General features: G+C 33.0%; 1 protein-coding gene and 1 long non-coding RNA gene across 2 annotated transcripts; one reads left to right on the top strand and one right to left on the bottom strand.

The window, feature by feature from the left end:
- Positions 1-8,158: 8,158 nt before the first annotated feature.
- LOC107899659 (uncharacterized) lies at positions 8,159-9,394 on the bottom strand. Its single transcript, XR_001684774.2, has 3 exons — positions 9,202-9,394; positions 8,577-8,925; positions 8,159-8,494 (listed from the first exon to the last, which is right to left on the bottom strand). It is a non-coding gene; the product is annotated as an uncharacterized lncRNA (long non-coding RNA).
- An 896-nt stretch (positions 9,395-10,290) lies between these two features.
- LOC107899658 (syntaxin-71) lies at positions 10,291-13,309 on the top strand. Its single transcript, XM_016825430.2, has 9 exons — positions 10,291-10,603; positions 10,771-10,896; positions 11,136-11,301; positions 11,988-12,073; positions 12,210-12,278; positions 12,392-12,436; positions 12,534-12,596; positions 12,693-12,769; positions 13,038-13,309. Exons 1-9 carry the CDS (start codon positions 10,448-10,450, stop codon positions 13,051-13,053), a joined length of 804 nt encoding a protein of 267 aa, XP_016680919.1. The 5' UTR covers positions 10,291-10,447; the 3' UTR covers positions 13,054-13,309.
- Positions 13,310-13,850: the final 541 nt, after the last annotated feature.

Here is a 13,850-nt window from a genome sequence, read left to right as displayed (position 1 = left end):
GAATTTATTGATTAAATATAAAACACCATTTGAATGTAAATAAAATAAAATAAAAACCATTAAATTTAAAAAGAACTAAAATATTTAAAAATTATAAAAGAAGGAAACATGTTTGTTTATTTATTAAAATTTTTAAATTTTTTTGTAACTTAATTAAAGCTAAATCCATTATCTTCACCTGTTTGTATCAATTTTGGTTAAAAATTTTAGTGAGCTAAGGTCAAGAATCAAATATGTAAAACTCACTAACAATGTAAAAAAGTGAATTTATAAGATATATTCTAATTTTTGTTGGGATGCATGCAATACTTACAAACATAGCTACTTATAATAGGTTAATAATATAATGATTTATCGATTTGGTGTCATTCATCAATTAAGTCTTAAGAAATTACCAAATACCCAATCATTTGATAAAATAACAAATATATTGTAATGGGTTTTTTGTTAACAAGGTTTTAACCCAAAACCCAATAATCATCACTATTTTAATTTTACCATTTCAATCGAAATATTTGTTATAAAAATAAAATTCATCTACATCATCAGTGTACTCGGATTAGATGGGGGTATCATGTAGGAAACTTCTTGAAGAAGGAGAATGAGGTTGGCTCGAATATGGTGAACTGGAAATCTCTTTGGAAGCTTCATATCCTACCAAAAGCCAAGGAGTTTAACTGGGGCGCTTTGAAGAATATAGCTCCGTCTAAGATTCGGTTGAGAGACAAGAGGGTCAGCATTGATGTGGTTTTTAAGAGGATTTATCTCATGCTTTGCTCCATTGTTCTAAAGTTATGGGGTAAGCTGGGAGAATTCTCCAATATGAACTTTGTTGATTGTTTTAAAGCTCTTGTCACTCAAGGGTCGAACATTTTGTTAGAGGAGTTTTGCATTATATGTTGGTGTATATGGTGGGCGGGGAACCAACTAATATGGAGCAATAAGGACATACCTCCTTCTTTGATCTTGTCTCATGCTTATGGCTCATTAAATGAATGGCAAGAAGTGAGAGCCTCTTTGGGTGGTATGCGAATGACGACCAATGCATATGCCAATGCGACCGAGGGACAACCTAGTGCCCGACTTGACTCGAGCAGCTGAGTGGACGTGGCTATTTTCGAGAATGAAGGAAAGTGTGGTGTTGGACTAATGGCTTTCAGCAACACTGGTGCTTTTTTGAATGCTGGCACGACGCTTATGGAGGGGCTTTTCACACCGAGTGGCTGAGGCTTTGGCGTTGAGCTTTGCTCAGCAATGGTCTTCTACTAACTTGTCGAATGAAGGGGGTTCTATTTACAGATGCACAGGCTTTATGTTATGCTATCTACTCCTCTGATTGGTCCGAATATGGCACTACTGTAGCTGATTGCAAGGAGATTCTTCGGAATAGGAATGACATAAAAGTTCAATGGGTTAGTCGGTCTAGTAAAGAGGCAGCACATATGCTTGCCAAAACGTCTATTGCTTATGATCATTCTATGATTTGGAACTATATTCCAAACTGTATTTCAGATTTTATTTAATAAATGTTAGGATAAACCCGAATTAAACAATGAACAAGAACGAATAAAGAAAATTAGACATAAATATTTTAAGGGGAAAAACTTCTCTAAATAGGATAAAAAATCACAGGAAAAAAATCATTCACTAAAAATGACAAATAACCGAAGAGGAGTACAAGATGGAGAAACAAAAAAACAAACCCGAACTCAAAATACAAAATTCTCCCGAAATTCCCACAAAACTTGTTATTAAATCAATTTCTCTAAGGTTGCTAAAAACTCCATTTATAGACCGAAATTTGTGGGCTAATCTGATTAAAATATCCTTAGAGTTATTAGAGTTTGATTGGGAAAATATAGCATAATTTAACTAGGATAAGAAACCTGAATTAATAGGGAATACGTTGTCACGTCATGATGTCGTTTATCAACTTATCATGACGTCACTTTATCACTCATAAAACTAATTTTAAATAATTAAGTAACCAAAACTAATTAAAACCATTATTATCTTTATAAATTAATTTGAAAAGAATCATTCAAATTATTATTTTACGCAAACATAAAATGTAAATCAATTAGAAATGCGAAACTAAAAAAATATAATTCATCATATAATTATATTATTATTCACTCAATTATTAATAAATTTGAAATGTTATCACTTAATTATGAAAAGTAAAAAAATTATCACTTATCAATATACTAAAAATATTTTAAATAGAATTAAAATTAAATAAGCTAATTTAAGCCAAAAGATGCCAACAAATTAGTGTGGAAACAAAAATTCTTGTGATGGGTCAAGTCCCGAAATTGAATTGATGAATTCCCATGTTGGACGAAACTGCAAGGTATAACTTCATTTTCCAAAATCCTTTACAAAAGGACTATTAACGTGTAAGCAAGGGATACAATTATTTTCCTCTATCTAAAAGGAATTGCATTTTTTCTTTTAGGTCTCTTAACTTTATTTCACTCTTATCCCTTAAATTTTGAATTTGGCTTTTTTCTAAAATTAACCTAAATAAATTGATTATTTATGAAAATGATCTAAGTATAAAATCTACGAAAATGACATATTTTTTTATGGTTCATGTTGGTGCGGCAATCTCACCGCTTGTACCACTATCTATCATCCCGTAATTATTGTCCGATGATTGTCGAGTCTTTAAAAAAAGGGTTGTGGTCAAGCACTTGGATATTGAGTCTTTAGACAAGCATGTGTTAATGCTCCCAATCCATTCCCCTTGAGCAAGTAGTTCTTAACTGACCAAATCATCCATGTAACAATTCAAAAGCTAGTGGTGTTTGAAACGGTAGTGTCAGAATTTTATTTTTCAATGATTGAGCCCATAAATGTTATTAATTAATATAAATGAGTCAATTATAATATTATATTGAATTTTGATATGACGAATTTGTTAATTGGATAGTTAGTAAGGTATAAGTGTATCAACCCTAAAGTCAGTGGTGTTGCAAAATAAGGTATCGAGATCTTATTTTCGTAAATTGAGCCCGTAAATATTTTTATTAAATATTTGCGGAGTTATTAGATAGGTGAATTAAATTTTGGATAGATAATTTCATCGAATTGGTGACTCATTAAGGTATAAGGACTAAATTGTAAAAGTGATAAAAGTTAATTGCTATAAATTTTAATTACTAAAGGACTAAAATAATAATTAATCAAGGTTGTAAATTACATTTAGAACATATGGAATTGTAATGGATGGTTGATTAAAGAAAAAAATAAATTATAGTATGAAATTTTTTAAAATTATAATTAAAACCTTTAATGGTAAAACATAAACTAAAAGAACAAAGTAGTAGGAAAGAGAAAAAAAATTTCTGTGTCATCTTCAAGCACCGAAAACTCCATTGACGAGGAAAGTAGAACTAATCATTAAGGGTAAGTTTGGTTCAATCTAATGGAATAGAGCTGTAATTGAATAGAGTTGTAATGAAATAGAGCTGTAATCAGTAATTTCATTGTTTTGTTGAATGAAATGGAATAAAATAGGGCTGTAATAACATTCTTGTGTTTAGTTGAATGAAATAGATGTTGTAATGGTATAAGGAAAAAAGCTTAAATGACCAAAGTACCCTTAATAGAATTTTTTTAGATAGATGATTATTGTTATTGTTATTAAATTTTAATAAAATTATTGTTAAATATATTTTAATAAATAATAAATAATTTAATCATATTTTAACATAATTATTATTAAATACAATTTAATAAAATAATATATAATTTAATAACATCCTTAATATAATTATTATATGAATTAAAAAATCATAATATATAATATTATAAAAATAATATATAACCTACTTTATTATTTTTAAACTGCAATACATATTTAATGTACTAGAATATCATTAGTGAAACAAATAATTTAATTATTCTAAAATAAATAAATAAAAATATTAGAAGTAATAAATAGTTTGAGAATTATATTTCACATCCAAGCATAATATTCATATATTAACAAAAAGTTACATGGTTTCATTAGCTTATATGTCATAATCCATATGTTAAATTTTACAACATAAAAAAGTTACAACATTGTAATGACATTCTATCATGTCATTATACCATCCAAATATTACAAACACAAAAAGTTACCAAAATATCATAAAAACAATCATGATTTTTAATGGTCAACAAGAAATCTTCTGACACATTCCAATCGCACAAAAAAAGGTAAACTAAAGAAAATGAGCATTTGCGTTGGATGGTCTGAAATTTTGCTCAATGCGCGATAGTGCTCATCCTCAATTAAACCTTCTACTTCACATAAGGTTTGATATAATTTTAGAGCACTTTCTTGAATGGTCATTTTTTACTTTTGTTGAATTAGCACTTCGAAGGCAATACACCTACTGATTTCAAGACCAACGGCCCGTATGTTTTCCTTCAATAAAGTGGCAGCATCAGTAAATGAAGTAGAAAAAATATGATCACTTGCATCAGAATTTTTTATTCTTCTTTGAAAATGTGGAATCACCTTGGTTTCTAGGTGGTTGCATTTGTGTAACTGAAAAATCCATGTCATCCAAAGAAACATCAGCTTCACATCCATGAAAATCGTTTCTTTCTTCATGAGTATTTGTAGTAGCTACATCCTCAACATCTATTTCTTCAATAATATCAGCGGCTGTTTGAGCATCTTTCCTAGTGGCTTGATCTTTTGTGTAGATGGCAGTAAGTTGTTCATAATAAGGGAAACTACGGTGTTTGAATTGATCGGCTTCTTTATGACTATAAAAAATGAGGAATCTATATTAGATATAAGTTTGGTCAATAAGATAATAAAGACTTCAAATAATTCTTATATTTATATACGAGTTCCACACAGCATCTTTAGCAACAACAAGCTGCTTATGCTTATCCCAACCAAAGCTGCTATTATTTTTTCCACTACGCATGCCATAAACGATTGCCCAATCCCTTTTCAATGTCCTAATCCTCGATTCAAGATTAGGTTTAGCCTTCAACATAGCATGGGGTAAAACTTTATCTAACATTTTTTCCAGCTCATTTAAATAACCGACTTTGGATCCCGTATCTGTATTAAAGATTCTAACATTGTGCAAGTTGATCATACAAACAACCAACGCAACATCTTCTTCTAGAACCCATTTCCTTTTGGTTCCTCTAGAATTTTGGGAAGAAACACTTGATTGTGAAAAACCTGACATAATTATCTTAAGAAAAAACACAAATTAAAATTAAGTTCAATATTATGGATCAAAAGGTCGACACTTTATAAAATTATAACACATGATGAATCAAAAGAAAATAACTTATAATTCAACAAGTCTAGTACAATACAAAAAACAATTCAAACACCACCAAAGTTTCATAAACTAGATACATGAAATTTACTATTTTTACCTTAAACCTAACTAATTTCTAGATGCTTACCATTCATCGAACATTTGATTGGCTAGTATCATCTTCCAAGTAGCCCATGCATCTAATGGATGGATATTTACAATGTTCGGTTCATCGTCATCTATCACATTACTAGGTAATCCTTCTCCCAACGAGAAGGGAAATGGTGGGGGAGGTGAAGAAGGATAGGGTAAAAACGACAATAGTTATAATGGGAAACCACATAATGGGAAGTTGAAGCCCAACAACAAATCGAAGGAACTAATAAAGTGCTTTTTATATTGTGTTCCACATAAGATGTGAGATTGTCCAGAGCGATCTAAGCTGTCAATAATCATTAAAGAAAATGAAGTGGAGCTTGATGAGGAAATGATGTTAAGACTTGGATCAATGATACTTAATTCTGCAAAAGCAAAGAGAAATCACAAGCAAAAAGGGTTGATATTTGTTGACATCAACATTGCAGGTCAAATGAGAAGTGCTCTTGTTGATACAAGGGTATCTAATTTGTTCATGTCAAAAAAGAGTCGCGAATAAACTTGGTCTCTCGGCTAGTAAAATGACTAAGAGAATTAATACTGTTAATTCTAAGGAGGTACCGACTGTGGGAGTAGTACAAAGTGTTGAGCTATAGATTGGTTAGTGGAAAGACGAGAAAGACTTTCAGGTAATTCACTTAGATGATTACGACTTTGTTCTTGGCTTGAATTTTTTTTTGACAAGATTAATGCTCTTTTGGTTCTTTTTGTTGATTGCATATGCTTCTTGGATACTTGACAACAACAATGCGTTGTGCCGCTGAGTCGAGACATTAAGGGTGAAACCAAGATATTGTTAGCAATCTAGCTAGCCAAGACATGAGTGGTGAGAATGTTGACTTGGTAAATTAGAGTGCTAATGAGACCCCTTTGGAAATGCTAGAGGTGTGACAAACCGATGTGAAGCCTGTTTGGTTATCAATGGGGCTACCTCTTAAGAGAGTGGTGGGTTGTGCATCAAACTTTGTGGGTAAAGTGGTGATGCAAACTGGGTAGTCAAAACAAGAAAAATGCTATGATCGAGGTACATCTCAAACACTTAATTTCCTAGTGTTTTTTCATTATGACTTATCATTAGCTTGGCAAAAACAAAAGGGCCCTTTTAGAGTTTGAAAGTAGTTAAATCGAGGGGCTTACAAATTAGATTTGGCGGCAAAAATCAAGGTTAACCTGATGTTCAATATGGGTGTTTTGAATATTATTTGTGAGGATCAAACGGATCCCAATCGAGACAAGTCACAATGGATGCAAGCAAGAGGGTGATGGCCTTTTTCAGTCAGAGATGTACAAAAAAAGAGAAACAGTTTGAGTTAGATGATGACAGAGACATAAGTCGAGGCAAATGTTTCAAGGGACGAAACAACCCAACTAAGAGAATGGTTAGGGCGTCGTGGTAATTTCGAGATGAGTTGGACCGGTGTCATTTCAAGGACGCTAAAAAGGCATCACAAGAATGAGTGAGGGAGAATGTCACTGGCCGCAAATCGAAGCTCATGACGAATGCACACGAAACATCCTATTAACCCACTTGAATTGGCCCAATTCGTGGAGCATATAAAGAAACCCATCTACTTGAAGCCTTGGTGGCCTAGTGGAGCACTCCAGTAAAACTAGAGTTATCATGATTAATATTTATAATCCTAAGGGATAAGATTATATAGAGTTTAAATCCCTTAGGATTCTCTTCTTGTAGATAGGCTTTGATTTCAACCGTTAATGTAATTTAAACTGTACTGTTGGATTTGGGGGAGTTCAACTATAAATAGAGGTATTCCCCTCATTTGTAATCACTTAGTTGTAATTCTTAAAAGTAATAAAAACACTTGGTGTGCTTGGTTTTTCTTTTTTTTTGTGACTTTTTTGTTTGCTTTTTGGTTCTTCGCTTGAGAGTTTGTTTTCACTTTATTTCGGTGCCTTATTCTCATCTTTCGAGAATTTCCGTTGCAAATTTTCATCTTTTTAGAGTAAACTGACTTAAACGAATTCGAAGTTAAGTTTCTGCTTAAGGCAATGTGATTTACAAAACTTAAGCTTTAGCCTGTTACACTTGACAGTGGTTGAATGTGTGACATTTTAAGTTTAAGTGGAATCTTTATTTTTATTCTTTTAATTTATTTTATTGGAAAATAAAATAATTTATTTATGGACTTGATAAGTAGTGAAATATGCTTTCTTTTTCCTTAACCATGGGAAAAAATGTGAAATAATTGAGCACGTGAGGACTGTGGAATGAAATAGGCTCTATGCTACTACTAACCTATTGTTGTGGGTTTTAAACTGAGAATATCAATAATGTAACATTAACGATATAAAAATATAGTATTAAAAATATAATTTGTTAATCATAGAATTTTGTAACGTAAAATAAAAGAAAATAAGCCAATTAAGTATTAATTTAGTTAGCATCAGTATTGTTCTTAGTGCAAAATGATATAGATTTATAATAGATAAATGAGACAATTATAGAGAGGATGAACTATATTAGCTTAGGTGTATAACTATTTCTTTATAACATACAAAATGTTGACAAATAAATGAGATTGTTATAAAGAAAGTTGGTTGTATTAGTTTGAAATTATTATTATTGAAATAAAAAAATCTTGATTTAATAAAAGTGCTATAGAGATATTGTACTAAGAGTCAAATTACATTTTGCTCAAAGAGTAAATTAGTTATTTCTATTAAAAACTAATATAACTGATGAAAGACACATAATGTATCATGTATACCTCATATTAAAATTCATATACTATTGCAAGAAGTATGGAAAGGGGAACTCTCCGGAGAATATACAGTCAGAAGTGCCTACAAACTATTACAAGAAGCTAGCTTGGATCCTAGTAATTATTTATTACAGACCGATACCAAAGATTTCTACAGGAAATTATGGAGTTTACAGTTACCAACAAAAATCCTAATTCTCGTATGGCGAATATCTTGGAACTACATCCCTTCACTTGCTAACCTCAGACAAAAGAGAGTGACCACTACTGCAAGGTGTCCACGTGGTTGTTCTGAAGAAGAAGACAGCTTTCATGTGTTCAGACAATGTCCTATAAGCATGGATGCATGGATTAGTCTCAATATGGCATGGGTAACAGAACATACAGATCAGAATACATGGTCATGGCTCACTTGGGTATTCAGTAGAGGAACAAAGGAGCAGATCCGTATTTTTTGTTGCACCTTATGGGTTATCTGGAGCTCGAGAAATCAGATGCTCCATGAAAGGAAGAGTTCATCAGGAAGGGATCTAACTATTAAAGTACAGAGTTACTTAGGAGAGCTTGAAGTTGTGCGAGAAAGAAAAATTACCACCACGACTGGTAGATCCGAACACAGAGAAGAGGTACTATGGAAGTCCATACAGTTTGACGCAGCTTTCGACACCAACAACTCCAAATCAGCATCAGGAATGGTAGCCAGGGGTCAAAATGGGGAAATCGTAGTCTCTAAGTCCACTCTTCACTCCAACATTTCCTCTCTGTTTGTAGCAGAAGCATTGGCATGTTTAGAAGCAACCAGATTAGGCATTAGATTGGGCTTTAACTCAGTCACGGTAATGGGGGATTCGAAAACAATAATCAACAGGTGCAAAGTAGGGGTCAAAGATAAATCGGTTCTAAGTGCGATCATGATTGATATTCAGAACAACAAAAATCGATTCCAAAACATTGTTTTTCGATTCATACAAAGAACAGAGAATGGTAAGGCGCATGACCTGGCGAAAGAGGCACTAAGAAAAGGGGAAGGGAGTTACCTGGTGGAAGAGACGAGAGAAGATCTGGACTCAGGAGAAAGATGGCCACGAAATCCTGATTGAAAGGATTTGATGGAATGGAAATGAAACGGCAAGAGATAGCTAAAGCAGACATTTTTAATGCTATCATCTGAAAAGCCTGGTGCTTTGGAAATGAAAAGATGAAAAATAATGGAGGCCAGGCTGGTTGAGTTGACTGGGAAATGACGTTTTGATTTATGTTTTTTTAGGCTTTATTTTCTGTTTTTACTTATTTGGGCTTGTAGCCTACGTTTTATTTTTGTTTATTTTTTTTATCCAGCCCAGCACTGCTGGGATTTTGTTCTTGAACTTTTATATTTCAAGCTTTTAATAATAGCCCAGTCGATTATTTAAAAAAAAAATTCATATACTATTTTTAACTGTAAAAATAAATAAAACTTTAATAAAAAAATCAAGCATAATATAATCTGACCTCTCAAGATATTTTTACCCTTTGATTTCACCTTAAATTTACATAATATCAAGATTTTTTTTTAAAAAAATTACTCTGTCGTGAAAAATGAAAAACGGGTTGACCCGCTCGGCCCGAAATATGAGAGGGTTCAGGTAAAAATATAGGCTCGAAATATGGGCTTGGGCAAAAAAACGAGGCCCGTTTAGAAAACGGGCCGGGTCTCGGGCACCACTTTTTTGGCTTGGGCCAGACCCGAATATAAAAAATATTTTTATTTTTTTAATTTTAAAATATTTTAAAAATACTTTTTTATTTTTTAATTTTAAAATATTTTTAAAATACTTTTTATTTTTATTTTTAAATTTTAAAATATTTTTAAAATACTTTTTTATTTTTAAAGTGTTTTTAAAATACTTTTTAAATTTTTTTTATTTTTAAAATAAAATTTTGGTGTTTATTAAAAAAATGGGTCGGGCCAGGCCGGACTCCGGGCTTATGAATGTTTTCCCGGACCAGGTCTAGACAAAATTTCAGGCCCATAATTCGGGCCGGCCCGGGCCTAAAACCCGGGCTGAAATTTTTTCTGGGCCGGACCCAAACCCGGCCCGGCCCGGCCATGAGCAGCTCTAGTTTACTCCTAATGTTTAATTATTGATACTGTTTATTCTTTGAATCTGGAGTTAGTTCGGTGAACGACGTTTACAGGGGAAACAAACAGAAACGAAGAAATTCCAACTCTTTATTCTCTCAATTTTTTCCCACATCCAAACAGCTACATTGATTGAATTTGAAACTCAAAAGAAAAACAAAATGAGTGTAATCGATATATTGACAAGAGTAGATGTGATCTGCAAGAGGTACGATAAATACGACGTCGAAAAGCAGCGTGACCAAAATGTCTCCGGCGGTGATGCTTTTGCTCGCGCTTACGCCGCAGTCGAAGCCGACATTGAATCCGCTCTTGAGGTAGCTCCGATCTAATCTAATTCTTTCATCTTCTCTTGGTTGAGATTGTTAGGTTTAAGCTTGCTATTTGAGATTTAGAGTGTCAGTCTTCCTCTGCTTAATTGATAGTTGTTCAGTAATAATTAGGGTTTTATTGCCTTCGATTTGAGTTATTTTTTTTGATTTAGAAAGTGGAACTTGCTTCCAAGGAGAAAAGTAAGGCATCTGCTGTTGCAGTCAATGCTGAGATTCGTCGAACCAAGGCTCGATTGCTTGAGGAGGTCCCTACGCTGCAGAGATTGGCTGTTAAGAAGGTTAACTTTTTTCCTTCTCTTTTACAATTTCCCAAATTGTTTAACAATTTATTGTAAATGTGAGCTCGTTTAACTATTCATACATTCATAATGTTGTTCAAGCTAACAGATTGACCTTTTTTTTTACTATAATGTATTTTGTTTTTACATATTTAGAGGTATTTGGAATATGCTATTTTGGACTTGGACAATTGACTAGTTTGGACTTCCATTGTGATAGAGTTTGGATTCATTTACAGGTTAAAGGGATTTCAACTGAAGAGATGGCTACTCGTAATGATCTGGTCCTTGCATTGCCGGACAGGATTCAAGCTATACCTGATGGAACTGCTGCTACTAAACAAACTGGGGGCTGGATGTCTTCAGCATCTTCAGCTTCTCGTACTGCAATTAAGTTTGATTCAGGTGATCCTTAACTCCATTGAAATTTCTTGTTAAATTTATTGAGATTGTATGGATGGAGACTTCATGTTTAGCTGTTTCCTGACCTGTTAAACTTGCCAGTGTCTAGATTTAAATCTTTATTTCTACCATTTTGACTAAAAATGCACACCGTTTGTGTTATCATCATTTTTTCCATTTGCTTTCTGTTGTTGGGTAGGGTGGAATGGTTTGTTTTTATTTGGTAGAACCTTCCATAATGATTGAAGAACATTGCTTTGTCTTTCAATTAGCTGATGCAAACATGAGAGGGAAAATTGGGAAAAAAATGGATCAAAAACAAGATTTGATTCAAAGATAAGAGAGAAAAATTTGGAAATAAAGATGGAGAAATAGAAATAAGAGTAGGAACCCAACTAAAAGGTGGCGAGAGTGAGCATTTGAGTGCTTTCTCTAATATATTAAAAACCATTGTAATTCATATTTTATAGCTTCAAAAATAATAAAGCAAGGAGGTTGCTTAGCTTATGCTCATATCTGCAAGACTGTTGTTCATTCTTTGTTACCATCAGACTGCTTGCAGCAAGAAATTCTCAATCTTATAGTTTATAATGCATGGCTTATCAGTAATTCCTTTATGATCTGTGGAACTTTTATGTCTGGAAGATCTTATTTTTTCCGTTGTACTTACATAATCATATTGGTCATAGATGAGCGATTTGACAACGAATACTTTCAAGAATCTGAGCAGTCAAGTCAGTTCAGGCAGGAGTATGAAATGAGGAAAATGAAGCAGGCATGTCAAACTTGTTTGGGAGCTATTCTTTATGAACATTTTCCTCTATTGGAAGGAATCTTGATTGACTTTTACCTGTATACACCACATTTCTTTAGCTATGATTTACCTTTTATTGCTTTTGACATCCATGCAGGACCAAGGTTTGGATATGATTTCAGAAGGTTTGGATACTTTAAAGAACATGGCTCATGATATGAATGAGGTAAAGCTGACCTGAGCGTCATTTATAATTACAAATATTTGTTATGAAGTATTTTTTTCGAGTAATTGTAACATTCATGCCATTTACTTAATTGTATGCTATGGTATCTGCAGGAACTAGATAGGCAAGTTCCTTTGATGGATGAAATTGACACCAAGGTGAACATTATAACCATCGTCTTGTTGTACATCGTAGAAACTGCTTAAAGATTACAAAATTGCAATATATATATTCTGTTTCTATACACATTTGCAGGTGGACAAGGCAGCTGCTGACCTTAAGAATACCAATGTTAGACTTAAAGATACTGTCACACAGGTGATCAATTATAACTTCATTAAGTGTTGATTCCCATGCATTTCATCTTTGTTTACTTCTTTGCTGGATGTAACATAAGTTATTGGTTTGTTCCAGTTGAGGTCCAGCCGAAATTTCTGTATTGATATCGTATTGCTGTGCATAGTTCTGGGAATAGCTGCCTATTTGTACAAGTAAGATTCTATCTCATGCCTTCATTTAAAATAGCTTCCTTTTAATACTAACCACAAACTGTGTCCTGTATTCTCGATATTCATACAGTTTACTGTAGTGGAACTTGCTATACTGTGTGCTTCAGTTATCTTTGGTTGGTGATAGATGTTGGATTTTTCTTAGTAATGATTTTATGTGGAAATGCTGTTAATGGATTAACTGACTTGTTCTCCTATTTCTGTTGTTTTTATCATTGAGAAGTCTCCCCTAATTGTTCTTCATTTGCAGTGTTCTGAAGAAGTGAAGTGATAAAAGGATAAATCTATGAGTTTCCCTTATATGTTATCGGCTTTTTCTGGTAATGTCTTTCATTTGGAGGGGCTTGTTCTCGTGCTTGATCTTGTATTTGATTTGTTTCATTAGTGGGAATCATTGTTTGCTCTGGGAAAAATTGAGTTTATCTATCTCTACAAATTCAAGACAACCGTAAAATGTTTGTATATCATGGAGTTTGTAAAGGTTTGACCATATTTGTTTAAAAGGAGGTACTTCTGCCTTCATGGCTCTTCTTTACAATACATAGCTAACAGATCAATCATTACCACATAAGCAGACAATTTCAGGTTAAGACAAAAGTTGTGTTGCGTAGACAGATACACAAATGCTTTGAACCCTCTGCGGTGGATGCCTCGGAAACCATTTCGGAATGGAGATGGAGGTAAGTAAAAGAAAAGAAAAAAGAAGAAAAAACTTGTAGTATATTTAAAGTGGCAGTACAATACAGCTGAATAGGAAATAAACGTAGTTGCTAGATTTCCTAGGTAATTTAGTGTTAGATGTGCTTAAGGAGGTGTAATCGAACTTTATCTCAAGCTAGTGCTTGACTAAGCATTTTCATACTCAATTTCAAGGTAGATTCTTTTTTATGTTGAAAATTTTCATAATTAGAAAACAAAAAGCTTTGTTCCAAAAGGGAAAAAAGAAAGAAAAGCTTGATTAAGCTAGCATGTTAGTGGAATAAAGTATAAAGATATTTAACTTTGACTTGCTCAATAGCTGGACTGAGTAAGTTAAGTCGAATTCAAGTTTTTTTTCTAGCTT

Source organism: Gossypium hirsutum, chromosome D04, assembly GCF_007990345.1.
Source record: "Gossypium hirsutum isolate 1008001.06 chromosome D04, Gossypium_hirsutum_v2.1, whole genome shotgun sequence".
NCBI classification, from domain to species: Eukaryota; Viridiplantae; Streptophyta; class Magnoliopsida; order Malvales; family Malvaceae; genus Gossypium; species Gossypium hirsutum.
This window is presented reverse-complemented; position numbering and strand designations above follow the sequence as displayed.

Coding starts and splice junctions, on each gene's coding strand:
- LOC107899658 (XM_016825430.2), top strand. CDS start 10,448: ATGAGTGTAATCGATATATTGACAAGAGTAGATGTGATCTGCAAGAGG. Junction 10,604..10,770: donor ACATTGAATCCGCTCTTGAG/GTAGCTCCGATC, acceptor TTTTTGATTTAG/AAAGTGGAACTTGCTTCCAA. Junction 12,437..12,533: donor TGGATGAAATTGACACCAAG/GTGAACATTATA, acceptor ACACATTTGCAG/GTGGACAAGGCAGCTGCTGA.